Genomic DNA, 21162 nt, shown 5'->3' on the forward strand with positions numbered 1-21162 from the left:
GGAAACATCCATCCTGCTCACGATGATGAGCCCAGAAAAACACCTAAATTTCTCTCTGTGACATGAAATTGCACGTTCGCACACTGTCTGTCATTCAGTTCATATGTGTAAAATAAAATAAAAGCTTTATGTTGACGTGAGGACAGCCTTTTCCAATATGTTGCTACTGCACAAACAGCAGAAATACATTTTGTGTTCACAAAAGCATAACCTTTCTCGTTTTCCCTTTACAACTAACATTTGAGGTGTGCGTGTATGAGGTCAGAAAGCCGGATTAATTTGAGTTCAAATGGGTTTAAACTCTCTGTCGGACTACGGCCTCTCGCAGGTCTGACATTTAAAACGCTCAGACTTGCCACAAAGCTTATTTCATTCAAGTAGATTACGGATGTGACGCAGTGAGTATTACGCATTAAGTGTACGTTTTTGTGTATGTACCAAGGACCACCGACATGATTACACAATTGAGAAGTTTAAGTCATGAAAAAGCTCAAACTTCAAAGTCTCAAAATATGACATATGCCCACTAATACTTTCCATTTGTGCTCGTATGTATGTTACAACTTTATGTATTTTGTTTTTCGGTGGTGTCGGGCACTGAGACAACATTTTTCTAGATATTTTCAGTGATTAGGCTCCGCCGACGGTGCACGCTGGTGCCTGGAACATGCGCTCCCAGCGAATCTGTCGACTACCGGCATGCATCGGGAGAACATTTTTTCTCGGGTGGGTGGGATTTTTTGAGAGGCGTTGCCGCACACCGACCGCTCAAGGTCTATATACCCGCAGTTTGTGACACATTTTCATACATTGCGTGTTTTGCTACCACGTACGGTACGGTAATCGACAGAGTTCAAGATATTCCAAGCAGTAAAGTTTTATCCATGGCCAACTATATTCACGTACCCGACGAGGCTCCCGCTGTGCCCAAAATAGATGTGACAGTTGACGAAAGCGACTACAGATCCGGCGCATTAAAGCTGATCAAGGAGCTGAGACCGAGCTGGAAGCCATCCGAGGTCAAAGTGAAGGTACTATTTATTCCCTTTTAACCTTTTACAAATAGTCTGCTTGGTGTGGCATGTCTCCAAATTCGCCATAGCTTGTATATCCATTTCTTTGTAGCTAAAAGTTGTCCGAGCCGATGTTAGCTAGCAGCGTGTTCCCATATGAATAACCACACACTAACGTTCATTTATTCAATGAATAAATGGCTCACAAAACCAGCTAACGTCAATATAATGACACCACAGGCAGCTAAAATATCAAGAAGTAACTTAACGTTACGCTAATGTCACTATAAAGCAGCTATTAATAAGCCACAGACAGATAGAAGGTAATTTCCTCGTTATATTAACGTCACAGCTCCGAAGATACTGCGGTATTTTCCCTCGTTAGGGTTAATGTTTTGCCTTTGCAAATAGCATCTGCGTCAGCCCGGGTCATGATGCAGCAGTCGTAGCCTTTGGCGCAGTTTGCAAATGCAGGCGAACCTGTTCACCAGCGTAACTTCGGCGACGATGTACGGATATTAAACACACCTTGCTCTCTGTCGTTGTCGTGTAGGGAGCGAACCGATCGAAAGGTAACTAATAATCAAAGCCAGGGTTCTGTTTGGAGGTGGTGATACAGATAGAGGAGAGGTGTCTGACATCTCGGCCCAGAACTGTCATCATGCTGCGCAGCATTGACTGAGCCTCAGGGTACATGTCAGAGATTAGTAGAAATCCCTGGTCTATTCACAGATGACTAATAGATCATGGATATAAACTATTCCATGTATTTACTTTTCGCATGTGTCTTCCTGTAAGTGCTCTCTTCGGTCTACCAAACTCAAACAGGCCTAGTTCTCAAGTAAAGCTATCAGAAACTTATCTCCTAACATTTCATTATCCCAGAGAGTCACGACGGGACATGTGCTGAACATTACAGCCTGGGCTGATATCCAGAAAGTGATGAATTTTGCAGTGACTTATTTTCCTGTCCTTTTATCAGACTGGGGGTGTGGCTCTTGGTAAACAGTGAGGGTAGGAGCTGGTCACATGCTCCACCACCCTTGCTTATATTCATCAATGAGAGCAAAGTGGGAACTCAGCAAATGCCTGTCATTGCTTCCTCATGCAAAATAAAATTCCTGACAGTCCCATCGTTCTCAGCCAATCCCTTATAGAGTGAACAATTAGGGCTGGTATGTTAGCACCCCCCACCTCTCCCCAAAAATGTTCCCAGCTTCACAGCAGAGGCAGTTCAGCTTAAATCAAACCAGACAAGCCCTAATTTTTCATGGCTACATTCGTTCCTCTTCTCTCCATTGTGTAGTTTGCCAGATCCAGACTCCTCCCAGAACTTATGTAACACCCAAAATAATGTAGATTTTAGTAGAGGGGTCTGACTCTAGATGTCAAGCTAGCTTGTTGAAGCAAAGTACAAATTCTGATTTATTTTTTTCCTCACCTGCTTTCTTCTCTTTCTTTTATTTGTCTCTGCAGTTTTTCACAGATGGAATAACCAATAAGCTGCTGGGCTGCTATGTGGGTGCAGTCATGCAGGATGTGGTTCTGGTCCGTATTTATGGCAACAAAACTGAACTGCTGATTGACCGGGAAAATGAAGTGAAAAGTTTCAGGGTACTGCATGCACACCGCTGTGCCCCGCGCCTATACTGTACCTTCAACAATGGCCTGTGTTATGAATTTCTGCAAGGAACTGCTCTAGAGCCTGAGGACATTCGCAGCCAGCCTGTTTTCAGGTAACTAAAATGCTTTGTTATACAACAAAGATTCCTTAAGGGTCCATATAATGTAATATGTGCTTATTCTGAATTTGATGTCAGCAACACGTTTCAAACACGTTGGGACAGGAGCAACTAAAGACTGGGAAAGTTGTGGAAAGCTCCAAAAACACCTGTTTGGAACATTCCACAGGTAAACAGGTTGATTGGTAATAGGTGATAGTATCATGACTGGGTATAAAAGGGGCATCCCGGAAAGGCTCAGTTGTTCACAAGCGAGGATGGTGAGAGGTTCACCACTTTGTGAACATGCACTTTGATGGACAGAGGACATGTGTTTGATGAACTGAAGTTCTTAAAATATAGAGATTTGTCCTGATGTCACATTAAAACATTGTTATTAGGTCTAAGTGTATCCTTATGAACAGGTCAGTTTCTTACCTAATGAAAACATAAAACCTGTATTTATTTAAATTCATTGCCCAGTGGCTGCGTGCTGCTCTAATTCATATTCCCCTGTTTTCTGTCTTCTCTATCTTGCAGGCTCATTGCCAGGCAGCTGGCCAAGTACCACGCCATCCATGCCCACAATGGCTGGGTGCCGCAGTCTGATCTGTGGCTGAAGATGGGCAAGTACTTTGCTCTCATCCCCAAGTGCTTAGAGGACCCTGAGCAAACTGCCAGGTGAGGCCATATCGAATCTTTTAATTACTGAAATCTGCCAGACCTTTAGAAGTGGCTGCTTTTCTCTGATGCCATCTAAATGTTTCAGTACATTAATGAATGTTTGAAAGCCTAATTCAGTTTCATTGTCACAGTCCTGGCTGACAAAAGTGTTTAAAAAAAGTCAGACAGTTCATGTTCAGTTCATATGCAGGCTTTATATAGACTATATTTACACCAATAAAGATGCATAATACTACTTAGGCCGAATTCATTACTAATTTCAAAGCCTAACTAAAGAGCTACAAATGAGGCAAGAATGAAGCTTTAAAAACTAGTGTACTCATTGAAAATGTAAAGCGGGAGTATAAAGTAACTTGACTACACTAATTACATTGTTATGTAGTATGTGGCTTTGCCTCTTGCATATTTATGCTCTTGGTTGTCTCCATGTGGAGCTATGACCCCCTACCTCTCTTATCAGTGAGTCACAAATGATCCAAACAACCTCACGAGTAATGGCACAACACAAGTGTTTATTATCAGTTGTACATGTCTGAGGAGGTACGTAAGTTTCCTTTCATATGCTCAGCAGGTATCACTTCACTTTATAGCCGTGGCATTCTGATAACACAAAGGAGTGAATTTCCCTCTAAACACAATGACACATAAGAGTATTATCCTGAAAATATATGTTGCTGCCTTCAAGAACCAACACAATTATCTACTCACACCATCTGAATACAGGAAGACTCAGTGGATTAACTTGGAAACTCGTAGGATAGCAGTTATATCATTATGTGTGCGCTAATGATTTTACTTTGCACTGCTTTGAGGGGCAGTACAAAGCAGAATCGGCTGCTTTGCCTTTTGAATTTTAGCATTAACATGTGCCTCAGCAAATGTTCTAATCTAATCAAATCTATTGTAGACCCGCACGCTGTAGCAATGTTTGCGTATTTCATGTTGAGGGACAGTGAAGACAAACTGTGTGAATGTTAAGCCTCATTTGACGGCAGTGAAATAACCAGTGTAGTAGCTTTTTTTTTTTTTTTTTTTTTTTGTAACGTTGCTTTTTATGTCGTCTCCACACTTCATACTACAACCCAAGCTCAGCTGGCTTTGTTGTTACATGAAAGCCCATGTGTGTGCGTTGCTGCTGTATGTAAGTGCGCTCGATAGACATGCCCTGTGTTGCACTTATATAATATGCTTTAGGGTTTCTACCAAATAAATGCTGTTTCAATGCCTAATCCTGCCCCTTGTCTATCTCTGAGAATGATTGACATTACATTCACCGATTAACCTCCAGTATCGGACGGGTTACTGCTTCCAAAGTAAAAAACAAAACCAAAAAAATCCCACTGTGATATATATTCTAGGTCATATCATCCACCCCTAGCGGAATGGATCATTAATATTACACTGAGTTAGCAGTCACTCTTATTTTCCTGAAGTCTTATATCAATCTTGAATAAGCTAAAAGCATTAAATGTATTGGTGTTAATCAGTTCTTACATCTTTGTCATCATCAAAATGAACGTTATGTAAGTTTCCCTCCATTCAGTTTGTGTCAGTGCCAACACAAAAGAATTCAGGTGCACCACGTCACAGGCAGATGGAGTTCTGATTATCCTGGGTCTCAAGCGAACACGCTTTGGGCACTTTGGCACCATTCGCTCCTGATCATTTGAAAATAGTGTTGGCGGTAACAACTACCGCCATTTAAGTTGGCACCCAAAATGAATCCACAACAAACATTGACTTTGCAGGCTGTTGATTTCTGTGTAGGTCACCCAAATATTAACGTGGTAAGACAAACACTGATAAAGACTTCCGAAAGGCTGCGACACCCGCAGCATCTCAGGGGCTTGTGTATGTGTGTTGAAGGAAAAAACATCCAATAGGTGGAGTGCATACGATCACGGGGCCTGAAGCCTGCTCTTCTGTTTTGCATTGCAGTGTAAAGTGTGCACTTTGCTTATTTGCGTAGGTGTTTTTCCTCATGTCGTAGTCCTTTTTAATGAGGGTATTTTCTGTGTTACTGTATTCATGTATTAGCTATCTTGCTGTAATCTTACAACCTAAACAGGCAGGAAATGTGGTTGTAACTAAAGTGCAGTGAGGACTTGACTTTTGTCACAAAGTCTTTATTCTAGTCGGACTTTGGTTGACTTTTTCTAATTCTTTTTATCGAGCTTATCACTATTTTCTGACATGTTTGAATTGACTGTGTTGGGCACATTGACTAAACATTACTTAAATTTGAGGCTGTGTACCAAGATCATGTGGTTCCTTTGCTGTGTATCAATTTTTGTTGAGATTGTGCAATCATGAATAAAGCATTTATTCTTTTTCATCTATTTTTGCCACATAAATTGTTTGAGCCTGTCTGCAACATTAGATTATTTGTTTCTTTTTCTTTTCATGCTTCTTATTTTCAGTTCCTATTTCACCTCTGTTTGTATGTCTACTTTCAGGTTCCCCTGTACTGACTTCACCTCCTTCTGTCTTTCTATTAATACTTGTAATGCTCCTACCTCTTTCAGTACACAGTATTCACACTCTGGCTCTCTGCCCCCTCCAGGTTGAATGTGGAGGTGCCCAGCCTACTGTGCCTCCGAGAAGAGCTGGTGTGGCTCCAGCAGAGCTTGTCGGTGCTGGGCTCCCCCGTAGTTCTCTGCCACAACGACCTACTCTGCAAAAACATAATTTACAATGAGGAGGCAGGTGAGTATAAGCTGCACTAGTGCAGCCGTTGACTTTGCTGTGTGACTGAATTGTGTTGTAGTGTGAACTGCATTGGTCCCTGCGCTCAGGTAGGATTGCATTAACTGCACTTGGTCAACGCTAGTCACATGCTTCACTCATTGTCAGTGTTTGCATTGGGCTGCAGGTGTAGAATTAGAACGGTCAGAAAAGACAATCCTGTTATTTGGACCCTCTGTTTTACCCTTGATGGAATCCTCATTTGAAATGGGGCAAGTGCAACATAAATTAAAGTGGTGTGCTGATTGATAGAGATTGGAAGGTGGGGCAAAGTTTTGTGTATCTGCCTCTAATAAATTTGGCAATTATGTGTTAAAGCAACTCATCTGTCACAGATTGTAGTTTTTTTGGATTTTCGGTTCCCATACCTTTAAATCCTGGGAGACCGTCGGCTTTGTGCAAAGTGAAGCCGTTTCTTTTTCCTACATTTTGTCTGATCTGTTGTTCTAATTCTGTGATGAAAACTTAGAATGTAAACCATCTGCCTGAACAAGTAATGCCATTACATCATACCACATACCAAATCTCAGTTTTATTGACAGCACGTGTCTTTGGTGCTTTAGCAGTGTTGCTGGGGTTTTTTCCTCCTTCTTCTTGGGATTTTTTTTTTTTTTTTGATGAAAGAAGAAATGTAGGGCAGCCTGTCCTCAAGCAAACTTATTTGCCTATTTTTGCACTGAGCGACTTAAATGATACTGGCCAATGACACTGTACCAGTCAGTGAAACTGTTGTAGTCATTGTCTTTGTAGCAGAGGAATGACGGGGTAAACTGGTGAGAAAGAGGGGAAAGAAGAAAGTGCAGGGTTTTTTTAATGTATGTGGGAGGCGGGGTGGGGGTGCTGAAGAGCTGTCAGCCCCCTCGTCAGGTTGTGACGAGGGGCGGGGCCTTTCTCACAGCTCCTTGTGTCTAGCCTTTCTCCCCTAGGAATGACAGCTGAGGCTGTGGCTGCCCTGTGCCACCCTGCCCTGGGGAGGCAATGGAGAGAGACAAACCTCACGCACAGTCGGCTCTGAGGGCCCTCACGTAGTCTGCCCACTGCTCAGGCAAATCGGGATGAGTTCATGGCAGCAGTAGGAGCCACGTACCCACCCATTTCCCTCCAGTGCTACTCATCTACCAATTGTCCCTCTGACAGTAGCTAGGCCACTTACGTTGCTGGTTATTACACAACTGTTTATGGTTTGCACTTGCTGAAAGCTGGAAAACTGCTTTCCGTCACTGCTCCTAACTGTTCGGTTTTCATTTTATGGCATCAGTATTGACCACTGGTCAGACCGTGTAAGTGACAGGATATGTCTGGTGATACTCTGTAATTTTCTTATCGTCAACAAACCCCATGAAAAAATGAAAACCAGCGTTGAGTTGATCAGACTAACGAGTATTGCCTGTTTAGACAAAAGCCTACAGATAGCTTCCTCCCCAGTGGCATAGAGCTCCACTGTTGGCTGTCACTATTTAAAGCAGCCACACTGTTCACTGGGTGACGCGATCAGTTTCACTACACTGAACACAGTGTAGTTTATTGAGTCAACACTACATACACTGTCCCACTGCTGCACATAGTCATTAGTGCACCAAATGTGTATTAATCCACTGATAAAAGTCCTCAACTGTTTGAGTAACATTTGCTGAAAACTACTGAGCCTTTTCTTTTTGATATTTTTAATCAGAGTGAATGCTTGTGATATCTCCCCCCGTTCTCCTTTTTTTTTTTTTTTTTTCTTCTTTGATTCTTTTGTTTTCAGAAGGAAAGGTTGGGAAAGTTTTGCGAGCACTGCAAGACAGACTAGTGCATTGTTGGTTTGGGTCTTTTCATGCGATTTGTTGACATTAGCAAGAATATAGAACATCATCAGTCGTATCCGTCAAGGCTGAAACATGCTTCGACCTAAGTGTGGGGAAGTACCTGTGTCACACAGAAAGAGCAAAACAGTCTCTGGTTAACCGTAGCTCACAGAGGAGTGGAGGTGCTCTCATTTGAAGTGCTGATTGCTTTTACTAAAATTTGGCCCAACACCCAGCATGAAACTCACTTCAGTTCTTGTACATTCAGTAGTGACAAATGCAACATTGCCCTGAGTGCACATGCTAATTTAAAGTTAAGGTACATGTACAAGCACGTTAAAGTCTGAGCAAAGCGTTTTTTGCACATTTGCAGACTTGCAGAATCATGTTTCAGGCTTCAGTAAGTAAACCTGAGGTTATCAGGACTTCTGTTTGGCAGTATTATTGATTTAAAAACCAGAATAGAAACGCATTTTCCTTTATCCCAGTATCTCCAGTGCAGTCACACATTTCCTAACAATGCAAACACAACAAGACCACACCTACACATGACAATCACAGTGGAATGGACACCGCAAAAGCCCAGGGACTTCAACACCAAGCAATAATTACAAAATCTTTGACCGCACCCACTCAAACTATCCGAACCGTCGGAGTACGCTCAGTGCCGGTCTCACCATGCACTTAAAGCTGTTTGTTCGGTTGAAAAGTAGGCATGAAAAGATAAAACAGCTGCCACGCTGCTTCCTGTCACTTCTGCTCTGCTGTTGTCGCTGTGGATGAAACCACTTGTCTGCCAAACGCGACAGCAGAGACGCCACCACTTCCTGTACCGATAAAACCATAAACAGAAATGGTGGCAGTGCACTCATTTTTGTTAGTTTTCCCAAAAATATGGTCAAGAAATAAAAGTACACTCAACAAGTGCTGAATTACTTCTCTCTTTTGTCTCTCTTTACTTTGTCCCTCAGCCTCTAACACAGGCTGCTGTAGTTTCCCTGCCCCCTCTCACTTTCCTCAGATATTTGCAGACAAAAAAAAAAATCTGCACGCATTTTACTCAGCCCCAAGGGCCACAAAATCTGCAGCTCAGCAGCCAACAGGAAGCCTCTCAAAGATTCTGCCATTTGCAGAAGCGGCAGAGGTGTCATGTTATTGGGTTCACAGCAGACCAATTGGAATGCAGCATTCGAGGGGAGTGTTGTGTGAAGGGGAAGTGAGGTTGCACGGGTAGGGCGGGGAATGGGAATTAGGAGCAAGACCTGATGTTTCGACACGGTGCGTGGGAGCAAGCATGGGTAAAAGACAAAATATGTCAGTGAGAGAGTGAGCATGTGTGAAAGATGTGTTTGCCCCAACCTTTTCATCTGCTGCACAGGGGGGCTATAGCCACTGCCTGGAGGTGTTCAGTTGTGTCCCGCTAGGACCTACACGCCGGCTGGTAACCCACCTCAAAGTGTCTTTCTCTGTAGTCCAGCACCACCTCAAAGACTAATGTTCCACATTTTAGGGCAAAGAAATTAGCCAAGGCCAAAACAAACCAAGAGATTTAAGAGTAGAGACATTTAATGACATGTTTTGTTTCTCAAAATTTCATTTTTTTTTTTGTAAAAATCAGTGTGTTGTAATAACGGGGCTTGTCAGTAAGGGTTTGTGTTTTGAGTGCTTCCCCCTTTGTTCATTGTTCATGCCGACACCTCCTGTTTTTGCATGCAAACAGCAACACATTCTTTGACCCGTCCTCTCCATGCTCTAACATCAGATTTAGCCATCTTTAGTCAAATTTCAGTGGTAGTGAAAGAGATGCTTTTTCACATGTAGGTGAAGTATCTTACAAACATAAGCATTCAAGCCAGTAGTGCAGTGCAGAACTCCTCACAAGACTGTAAAAACTTTAGAAATAGGTGTGTCGAGCAGGTTTAGTGTGTATCTGGGATCTCTAGCTCCAGCTGGCTCTCAGCAACAACAACAAAGTTCTGAGAGCGCGTCTCAAACAGTGTGTTGCTGTTCATTTGCTTTGGCAGCTCACTGTGCTTTTCTACAAACTGCTTTAGTGTTTCTTTGTATTTTAATATCTTCCTCCCTTTGTCCCTCTAATTTCTTTGCCATTTTCTCTTTTTTTCCCCCCTCCTCGCATCTCTTCAAAACACAACTTGGACTTTTTTCTTTTACTCTGTGCATGTATCCAAAACAAACATTGTGTGAAAAGCCAGATGCAATCTTTTTTTTCCCCCCCCTAGATATTTGTATGTGTTCCATGTGTTTTCATCTCTTGCTAATGCATCCCAGCTGTGTATTTTGTGGTCTTGTGAAAAAAGGCTGATAATAAGTCACTGGTACATCTAATTTGTTTACTAAAATATCACTGGAGATTGACGACTCAACCTCCGTGAAGACCTGCGAGCTATCTATATGTTGTCTTTTGTATTGCTTCCCTTGTAGTTCTTCACTATATCTAATTAGAAAAGCAAAGATGATATAAAAGCATATATCTTGCCACATTTACTTAACAAGAGCTTTTATTTTGTACACTCTCGAGTTCCCTAAATCTTAACAGCATGATTGCGTTAGTCCCAAACAGCATTACAGTGCATGCGTAGTGTTTGTCAGCACTTATTTTCAGACGAGTCCCTCTTCAGTTGAAACCTGTCTGTCTTAGTTCCCTTTATTTCATTTTCTGTGCCCAAGTCTCCCTCTACAGTCGTACTTTCCTCAAAATGCAAGCTCTTACTCCTTGCCCCACAATTGGCTAGCTAGCCAGCCAGTCCAGTCAGACAGGAAGAAAGTTACAGTATGAAATAAAAAGCCTTAACATTCAGAGTAATCAAAGGGAAAAGACAACATAATCATTTTATGTCTGCTTCCCGTGTCTCTGTCTAAACAACGCTGCTTCTCTTTCCAGGAAATGTAAAGTTCATTGACTACGAGTATGCTGGGTACAATTACCAAGCCTACGACATTGGGAACCATTTCAATGAGTTTGCTGGTAAGTAGAAATTGTGCTTTCATTAAAAATGTTGCAAAGGTGCAGCTGTTCCTATCCCGACAAAATGCTGCAAACATTTGCTCACGTATTTATAAAGATTAGATTACTGCAGTGCACTTTACACTATCTTTCCAAAACAATATGTTGATAAACTCAAATGATTTCGAAACTCTGCTGCCAGGCTGGTAACTAGAACAAGAAAGCGAGAGCATATCACCCGGTTTTAGCTAATCTGCACTGGCTCCCAGTAACTTTAGGATTGATTTTAAAGCTCTGTTCCTTGTTTAAAAGGCTCTTAATGGTTTGGCACTGGCCTACATTGTTAATTGTTTGTCATTTTATAATCCGTCACGGCCTCTTAGATCCACTGCTGCCAGTTCTTTAAATACAAGTAAGAAAATTGGCAGCTCAGCCTTTTTTAACTACACACCAAAACTATTGAATTCCCCACCAAAGGCTGTAAGAGGTGTAAGCTCTGCGAACATTTTTAAAACAAATACAAAAAATATTTATTCAACAATGACTGTTTTGTTCCCGTCTTTCACGTATTCTATCGTTTGTAGCATTTGCTGCCTCTTTTATTTATGGTGTGCATAAAAAAGATGTGCGTAAGAAGTGTTAACTGAAATATGAGTGTGTAACTTGTGCGTTCATGTGTTGCAGGCCTGAATGAGGTGGATTATAGTAATTACCCAGATCGGGCCTTTCAGCTGCAGTGGCTCCACTCCTACCTGGAGGCCTATAAGGAGTACAAAGGCCAGGGCAGTGACGTGACCGACAGGGAGGTGGAGATTCTTTACGTCCAAGTCAACCGATTTGCCTTGGTAAGCATTCGTATCGCACATGCATCATGAGCCACATTTGATTATAGTAGGGCTCATCTCCATCTGACTGGTCTTTCTGGTCAAGTCTTGGGTTTTAAAGACCAAGATGGTTACGGATTCTGATTGGCAGATAGATGGTAGTTGCGGTACCATGCCCTTTCCCAGTGACAGGCCAAATTAAAGAACTGAACACTTGTAGAGCACAGTAAGCGTCCCGGGGGCTCAATCAGAGTGGATTTTCCAGGCCTGCTGCCAGGTGTTGGGTCAGTAAACATGGATTTTGGTGTGATGTCGGTTAAACAGAGTACTGAGTGATGCGGGCTATAAAAACCTGCCTGCTCTGAATGTGAGAGAAAGATGTTTGTGATGTGCCTGCTGATGCGGCCACCATATGGGAGCCACTCTTAATGACGACTGGTAACCCTTGTGAGGCTTGGCATTCTCCCCTGAGCCACATTCTGCCTTGTTTACTGTCAAGAGGACAAGAGGCCAGTGTGGAGGATGGGCAAGTGAAGCAGTTGCATTTCTGTGTCAGCTATTTGGTGTTGTTTCCATAGGGCGTCTGCTGGCTTTGTACATGCTTGAGTGAGCTGTGTTGGGTAATTAGAAACGACATTTACTTTTAGTCAGAGAATGCATGCTAATCCTTTGTGTTCTCTCTCCTCTGTATCTAGGCGTCTCATTTCTTCTGGGGTCTCTGGGCTCTGATTCAGGCCAAGTTCTCCAACATCGACTTTGACTTCTTGGGGTATGTACATCTTGAACTAAACCATCAAGCACATTTTATCATGAGCTATTTTATTTTGCTCTGAACAGCAGATTTCAGTTATTTAAACATATGTTTAAGAACAAAATACAAAGCACCCAGATGGATAATATTTGTGTCATCTCAGTACGCAGTGTGTTTAAACAGTCTGATATTTTTGTGTCACCTACATATTTAACTTATCACTGACTTTGCTCTCCTCCCTCTGTGTCTCTGCTCTCAGATATGCAATCCTGCGCTTCAACCAGTACTTCAAGATGAAACTGGAGGTGGCTGCGCTGAACTTACCCGAATAAAAGCCCCCCCTCCCCCTCCCTCATCTTCTCTCCTGCTCTACACATTGTATGACTGCAGAGCACCCTCTTAGGGTGTATGTAGGGAAGAGCCAGACTTGAGAGTCTGTCCTGTTCAGTGCCTACAGGGTCCCCTCTACATGTCCTTATCTCTATAGTTTGAATCGAGCACAACTTTATCCATCCTCTGCTGTCACACCTCCGTGAACAAGGAGGCAGCCCTGGTCTTTTGTACTGTGGGCTTGTGTGTCGAGACCTGCTATGATATCCAGATTTCAGAATTTATCGTGGCCATTTCAGTCATTCTAATATCAATTAGGACATTATCACGATATCAGCATATTGTGTTTGTAAGCAGCTTTTCTTCAAATCACTATAACAACATTGTAGGTGGAATGTCACCTCCGTCACAACCAATACATGGTAACCACCTACATGACAGACAGGTGGCCCAAACACTAATCTGATCGCCTTCCTCGTATGCACATTCATGGGGGAAAACCCTTGAGCGCCAGCCCTGCTAACAACCAAATACATACTGACGTGATAGCAATATGAAGCCTGCTCTGTTTTCTGAGGAACCAAGAGGAAAAAACAAAACCCCCTAAAAAGAGGAAACGCTGACATGGAAAGGCCCATGCTGTCCCATAATCCCATGTGATATGAGCCACAACACACACACACACACACACACACAAAACAAAACTTGTGGCCTGCCTTATGACTTCTGTTTTCACCCTTATTTTACCCAACGTACTCTGCATAGGTGGTGCACCAGAATAGCCATGTAGTCATTGTTGCTGTGTAGTTTGATGAGGGCTTGTGTCCTCAGGCTTTCTGGGCTGAAGGTAGAAACATCAAGTCTTAGGAGAGCATCTTGTGTTTACATCTTACTTCTACGATGAGTCAAATAGTTGAGCACCCGTCAGTCTTTTGACTCGAGGGAGATTTTCACTGTTCTGTACATTCTGTTTGTTTTGACACTTGGTTTTTGTCTGAATCGTAACTGGGGACAAACTTGCATCTCACTGTAATTTGAACATTCCGTGTTCATAATGGTAGACGGGAAATTTGGTTGTAGGTCACATGACAAGTCAGCCGTGTCGGGGACTTGATCCACTGTGATGTCGACTGGAAGACGCTGTACAAAACGAGACCAAACCTTTGTATTGTCTGCTCCATGTCAGGGAAAGTTTGGGAATCATCTTTAATCTTACAAAACACTACTGTTCAGTCCCAATGAACTGAGAACTGACCATTTTATACACACGTAGACTAGTTTTCATTCACTTGTTGCCATGTAGCCTTGCTTACTGTCAGATTGCTGAGTTACTGTTGGCATTCTTCATTTTAAGCATCCAGCGTTGAGGTGAAGGTCTGTGGAAAGGTGGATTGGGGTGGAGTTGGTTGTCTTAATTTGACTAAGTCGGGCCGTCTGTGTTCAGTCAAATGATGCAATGGGAGTCGGCTTTTAGTGGCATCTAGTGAGCAAGAGCACCATCTTCTGGAGAAAAAGAAAACAACAGGTGCTGTCAGTAACTTCTCGATATCCACCATTGACCTTCATGTGAATTGTTTTTAAAATGTGCTTCAGGAGGCCCTTTAAAAACTGAAACAGGTTCATCTCTCATTACTTTAATAAGCCTACACCAAAGTGCTGACATGTTTTTTTTGCCTGTACATAACGCACACTGTATCATTTTCCATGTAGCACAAAGAGAATGGCAATTATATAGACTTTTTTTTATACTTATTTAAATGGAAATGTTAAAGCTGAGGTCTTGAGAGTGTGTGAATGTTTGCTGATGCAGCAACAGATGACTCCTGGGCAAATGTAGCACGTTTAAGAAAAAAAAAAAAAACGCAATAAGAGCACTTGATTTTCAGCTTCCTGAGCAGATTAAACAGGATCGTCATGAGTAAAATGTGGTGAAGAATTTCTAAATGACACGTTTGCCCAGGTGGTCTCTGCTGTAGCGAGTTTGCAAAGCTCTGTGAAGAGACAGTTATTGACAAAACTGGATCGTGCACTCATGCTAACACTCCTGCACAGTGGTAGCGAAGGAGTAGACACTGAAGTGTTTGTATGCCTGTGAAAGCTTATGTCGTACTCACACTTTGAAGGTTAGGCCTGTAACTTCACTCCCCTCTTTAATTCAGTGTGTGCGTCATGCTGGTGAATTAAGTAGTTTGTGTCGGGCCTAGCGGGAGTTAGAAACGTGTACGTTGGCTTTTAAAATGTGAAGATCTTACATAAAAGTGTATTCAATGGTGAAGAGTTTTGATTCAGTTTCAGGCTTGAGTTGTATTGACGGAACATGTTCGGGTCTGTGGAAGATTTTCTGTGGGGTGTCCGGGTAGTTCACTGTCAGACCACGTTTACACACAACACACACAGATTGTCAAATCTGACAAGCACATAATCAGAATTATCAAAATGTTACAAATTGTACTGCTGAAATGTGTCCTATAGGTTTTATTTCCCCATCAATCTGAAACTGTACATTCTACACAGCTCATCGTAGTACTGCTAATAGTATGAACCTCTATATTTTACAAGTGTGTGTTTCATATTTAACATTGTAAAAAGTCTGCCCTCAGATCTCTCTGGCCACTTTAGCATATGTTTATATGTACAGTAAAAAGTAATACCTTTTGCGTGTTCTCAAATATGAATGAATGTACATAGAGGGAGTTCTTTTATTTTTTGTTTTCTAAAAGTTGCATTAAAGTGAATAGTTGCAAGGGGTAAGAGGTGAAAGTAAAAAAAAAAAAAAAAAAAAAAAAGACATTTTCAATACTGTAAACAAAGAAATTATAATAAAGTCTGTTTACCCTTATGTGTCCTCTGTCCATCTTTGTCTGCCAAACAAGATCACGGTTAAGGTAGCGACAATTGTATTAAAAGACAAAATAATTTTAGGAGTTACTGACCAAAGTAAAGTAGTTGAGGTAAAAGTTTCTGCCAACATTTCATAGTTTTCTTTATCAGACGCTGTGCCAACGTCATCCCTACTTTATCGAGTTTAATCGAGTGAAACAGCGCCCCTCAGCTAAATGCTGGTAAACCTCAACTAGTCGTGTGGTCAAAGACGGTATTGCACCCGGAAAGAAGTTAACTAATGGGAGAAAAGGTAAGAAAAAAAGAAATGGAAATTAAATAGACAGCTCTGTGGAAATGTGACGAGACGTACGTGCCTAATAAAACAAACAATGGAAAGTTCTGAACGTGAATTACTTTGGAAAGTTAGCCTGTTTTCCAGAACCGCTAATGAGATGACAGCAGCTCGGCTACAAGCAATGGAGACAGAAGATGAGGAGTAATGTCACAAGCAAAATGAGCGCCAGCGGGACATCATCTGACATGGATCTGTCGTGAAAGAAAGAAGAATGAGCATAAACGTCCAAAAAGGTGAGTGAAATGCACCCCATGCCTGTCTGTCTCTCTGCTCACTGGTTTCTTTCCAGGTGTTTAAACGCGTCTTTATGGGAGTATCACCTTGTCTTTGGAGCCTGTGCTGAGGTCTGCTGTGTTTGTGACAGCTCCCTCATTCTTCATCTGGTTTTAAGCTGTGATGTAATAAGCTTAAATAAGTAGCCTGAACATCACAGGCCTTAATGAATGTGTAAGTCTTGTATCTATGATGTGTTTATTGTTTATTTAAAGTGTGAACATAAATCTGCTGCCTAAAACAAATGTACCAGTTGAACGACAGGTTTGTTGTATGAAAGTACAACTGAGGGATATTCCAAAAAAAGAAACTGGTTAACTTTAGTGGTGAAATGACAGGTTTTTTCAACTTAAAACCTAAATTGCCTTCATTCTGTGCCACTGCACAGCTAGAACTAGCACTATGGTTTAAATGGGCCTCTAGTGCCACTGCATGGTAATATACCAAACAGCCATTATTGATATGGATGCTGAGAAAGTAATGAATGTTGCACCTGCATGTTTCTAGGAAGTTGTTTTTTGTCTTTAGAGATCCAGACATCTACCATCATCCCATCAGAATGAGCTGTTCTGGGATTGAGAAAGTGTATGTGTAATGTAACATACTTGTATTTGGCCGAGTTTGTGCTAGAGTTGACCACAAGATGGCAGCACATCCCATAGAAAGAAATTAGTGTGTGCGCAGGTTCCCAAACCTGGCAGAAAAGCTCACCACATGCAACAAAAATAATCCTATTCAACATTTATTATTTGTGATATTAATGCTTATTAACATAGATTTCTAAATTTAAAATAAAGGCGGCTCATTAATGTGCCTTGTATTGAACCTCTCCATTCAAAGCAAATAAGAACATACTGAATTTACTGAAGAAAACATCACATTCAAATAGGCTTAGATTGCTTTGCAACACTGAGCCCTGGGCCAGTTCTCCTTTGTGGAGGACCAAATTTGGTTATACAGAGTGGATGTAAAAAAAAAAAAATAAGTCTACATGAAGGCCATATGGATGAATTCAAAGTGACTAGGTGAGCTCTAGGGGGCTCGAGCCGAACATTATTTGTTAGGCCTATTAGTCGGTGAAAACTACGATAAGATGGGATATAGTGATGCGTTATTTTGTCTATGTGCTGCAAAAGTGCTCTAAGTAAATAAGGAATGCTCAGACGTGTTTTACCAGTGCACATAGTTTGCCATCCCAAGGGTTAAATTAGAAACCCATTCATGCCTCACACCCCAAAACCAAACAAGTAATTTCTTACCATTCTCCAGAAGCCTGCCTTTCATCTCCCTAATGTGAGGACTGTCTTATACAGTTGAACAATTACAACAGTGCATTATCCAACTCGCTGACTGTAATTCAATTAACTTCCTCCCCCTGGCTTCATCCACGCGGATAATACACACATTAATTAACAACAGAATCCAATATCGGCTGTTCTGCGCCTCCACTTATTTTCATTTCCCATAAAAAGGTCATAGCAGCCACTTCCAACTGAAGACAATTGGTGTAAGTGTGTAGTAATGGATTATACTTGTATATCACCAGAGCACAGAGTGTGTGTGTGTGTGTGTGTGTGTGTGTGTGTGTGTGTGAGAGAGAGAGAGAGAGAGGGAGCGGGGTAAGTAAAGCCTGTTGGTCGTCAGAGGCCGAGGCCTGGGAGAAGAGGGAAAGTGCTGACACAGCTGTGATGCACATCCATCAGAGCTGCCATTTCCCCAAATTCATAAGGCAGAGTCCCTTTGGAGAGGAGTTTCATCAGCAAACCTTTCAGGCACACAGAACAATCTCATTGGTCTCATTTCTCTGCAGGCGTAACAATCTTATAGTTAGAAAGAGTCTGATTTCTTTCCCCAACTTCTCTTTGTGTTTAAATACGTCACAGCAAACAGAAACAAGGTGCTGAATGACATAAAAACCTGTCTATCCATAAGTCTCATCGCCTAATAGTTAGCCTTGTCGACCTCTAAGGCCAAAGCAGCTGGTTACATATAATATTTGAATAAATGTGAATTGCATTATATTTATTGCGGTTTGCAGGCGCCTTTAATATCTTGTTGAACTGACCTTGAGCCGAAAGCCTTCGATCCCTCAGGCGGCAGTACTTTAAAATCTGACATGATTGTGTAAAGGATAGTACTACCCGGGCTCGGGAACACTTTGGAAACCCACTGTCAGTAAACCCAGTTCATCACTACATCTATAAATGCAAGTTATGCCTCTACCACGCAAAGCAAAAGCCACCTGTCACCAACATCCAGAAACACTTCCATCTTCTCTGGTCCAGAGTTCCCTGACTCTGATGGCATATTATGAAGTGCTAAATACAACAGCATTCAGTTTTTATTTAGGTTTCACACAGCGTCTCCACTTTTTTGCAATCGGGGTTAAATAAATTAGCCAAATACCAAAATAATATTAATTCTTTGCTTAAACATATTCAGTGCAGTTGGCTGCCACATTCCAATATAAACAATCCACTATTTTACTGCCCTAAATGCAAATTTATGGCTTCCAACCTTGAAACATCAACTAATATTACAATGGCATTGAAGCAGCTCTGCCAACAATCACTGTTAAATGACCAGTATGTAGGATTGAGTGACATCGAATCCCCCTCGCCTCACCCTCCCCTCCGGTGGCTGCTAAAAATGTGAAAGGCGTTCTTTAGTGCTCTCTGGCGTTCTCTCCTGTGCTACCAAAGCACAGCTGGTTTTATTTTCAGGTGATTATACACTAATGAAGACACAATTGTGAATATTATATTCCATTTCTGCCAATAGATGCCCCTAAATCCGACACACTGGGCCTTAAACTGTAAGAAGTTCAAGGGGCCAAGAGGTCCCTTGCCTCATGTGACCTCTAACTGGCCATGTGACCTCTAACTGGCCATCCCTGGTACCTTTCTAATACCCAGAAGAACTGGATTTCCGCTCACACACAGATCAGGAGATGGTTTGTGCCTCACTTTGGCCATCCCATTAAAACCCCATTCACATACTGTACATGCACCTCACTACAATCAAACAGAAGAGCAGAGAGCAAAACAGAACAATTGCAGGGTGTGTGTGTGTGCGTGGAGGGGTGGGTGGGTGGGGTGGGGTTAGGGCGGTCTCGTTCATCCCCATTCAACGTGCCAACCTAATTACCAGAGGAGAGGGAAACAGTAATTAGCAGTGAGTCTCACCTCGTTAATCACAAAGGGCTCCTTTGCTCTATTTATATCTGATTAATGGCTTGCTTAAGCACGGCGAGATATTTATGTTTCTGTTAATTGTGTGCAGCTTGTATCCGCTCCGCTCGCTGCGGCTTGCTCGCACCCCCGACCGACACACACACAATGATCCGCACACACAGACACACCTCCGCTACACCCACCTCATCTTATTATATGTTTTATGTGTTGCTCAAAGCTGTTAAAAGACTGTCATTCGTCTCATACCTGATTTGTTTCTTGGCCATAATTACTTATTAGCCTGGATCTCCGGTCTAACATTTCACCGGTGCGTTCTCACCTCTCCTTTCTTGTTTTGGATATTTTGATGACTCTCGGTGAACTTAGCTGCGCTTCAGAGGACAGAGGGGCACAGCAGACTGTGAATGTTTAGTAATGAAGCCGTGCAGGAGTGGTGGAAGCTGGCATTGCCTCTCTGATCAGAATACGTCCTGGTCTTGGCTTTTAATATTTTTTTTAGGAACATTCGGTGCTCCTTGCCTCAGTTCATGCCTTATTTTATCCACTCATCAGTGTTTGTGCCACCCAAAATATAACCACCTTATTCATTCCCAAATACATGACAGATAAGTGAGCCAGACACGGAAACTTTTCAGTTTTGGTGATGCTTCATATCAACCAGAAAAGGCAAAGAAATGTGTGTCACCTCTGGTTGCCATCTTTGTTTGAAGGAATGAAGCCACATGGGGAAATTGGATAAAATCTTCTGTACTGGACTGAATATTTATGGTTCTGGCAGGATAGAGGAGTCTTTGAGGATGCTGGAAACGTCTTCAAAAGAGTGATAACTTGTGAGAAATTACCTGCCAGTTTTCCACATTTTGGCTTGAATGTGTTCTAGAGAAAACAGTGGCTTATATCTTTGACTTGAAAATGGGCATTTTTGACCAAAAGTCCAGGAAACTTTTATTATCAAGAACTGAAACTATTGTAGGAATGAAAAGGTTTCTTAAGCGCAATGGTTCCGTTCTTATTATGTTTGTTAGTTAGAAACAGGACAGACCAACGCTGAGAACAAACGGCAGGAACACCGTGTCGACGAATATGATTTCAAATAAGGAAATACAGTAAAAATAAAAACTGAAGATTTGCTGTGTTTTTCTGATGTTCACATGCACTCAGCATTGTAATTGCATGAAGGAGTCACCCCACTCTGTTTGTAAAGTACTGCAGTAATAGCACATTCATGCGGTGGCGGAATAATTGGAAAAATGAGTTCCCGACTGGGAAAGTTGCCGAAAATCTTGATACACAACACAAATATTCCAATCTATGCAGAAACATGGTGGAGAAAAGTACATTTTTGATTGATAGTCAGAAACTTTTTTATTAATTCTCGTATTGCACATCAATTTTATGTCGCACATTGTATTACGTTGTAACCACTGCTGTCCATGCAGAACGACGTGGATCGTTAGAAAACAATCCAACAGATCGTCTTTGGATACTGCCACTCTGAAGTTGGAATAACAACTTCCCAGTTATGGAAGTGGGACCATCAGAGGGGCATCAGAGGAGCACATGAATGCACTGTTATGGCCAAGCAGCTAACCTGGTTCGTCTGGTGGAAACAGATAAAGTTCCTGAGTCCCTCAAAAGGTTCACTGTCACCTGGGAAAGTGATTCCACGAGAGGACAGACATGACACTTTCTACAGT

General features: G+C 42.0%; 1 protein-coding gene across 1 annotated transcript; it reads left to right on the top strand.

Annotated features, from left to right (window-relative positions):
- Positions 1-692: 692 nt before the first annotated feature.
- etnk1 (ethanolamine kinase 1) lies at positions 693-15659 on the top strand. The gene is made up of 8 exons (XM_076722824.1): positions 693-1031; positions 2490-2749; positions 3275-3415; positions 5982-6124; positions 10853-10936; positions 11600-11760; positions 12435-12508; positions 12750-15659. Exons 1-8 carry the CDS (start codon positions 885-887, stop codon positions 12820-12822), a joined length of 1083 nt encoding a protein of 360 aa, XP_076578939.1. The 5' UTR covers positions 693-884; the 3' UTR covers positions 12823-15659.
- Positions 15660-21162: the final 5503 nt, after the last annotated feature.

The sequence above is a fragment of the Chaetodon auriga genome, chromosome 22 (assembly GCF_051107435.1).
Source record: "Chaetodon auriga isolate fChaAug3 chromosome 22, fChaAug3.hap1, whole genome shotgun sequence".
Lineage (NCBI taxonomy): Eukaryota > Metazoa > Chordata > Actinopteri > Chaetodontiformes > Chaetodontidae > Chaetodon > Chaetodon auriga.

What these genes read in the sequence shown, in the direction of transcription:
- etnk1 (XM_076722824.1), top strand. Translation starts at nt 885, where the DNA reads ATGGCCAACTATATTCACGTACCCGACGAGGCTCCCGCTGTGCCCAAA. An exon ending in CCATTTCAATGAGTTTGCTG is followed by an intron (nt 10,937 to 11,599) that starts GTAAGTAGAAAT and finishes CATGTGTTGCAG; the next exon opens with GCCTGAATGAGGTGGATTAT. An exon ending in AAGTCAACCGATTTGCCTTG is followed by an intron (nt 11,761 to 12,434) that starts GTAAGCATTCGT and finishes CTCTGTATCTAG; the next exon opens with GCGTCTCATTTCTTCTGGGG.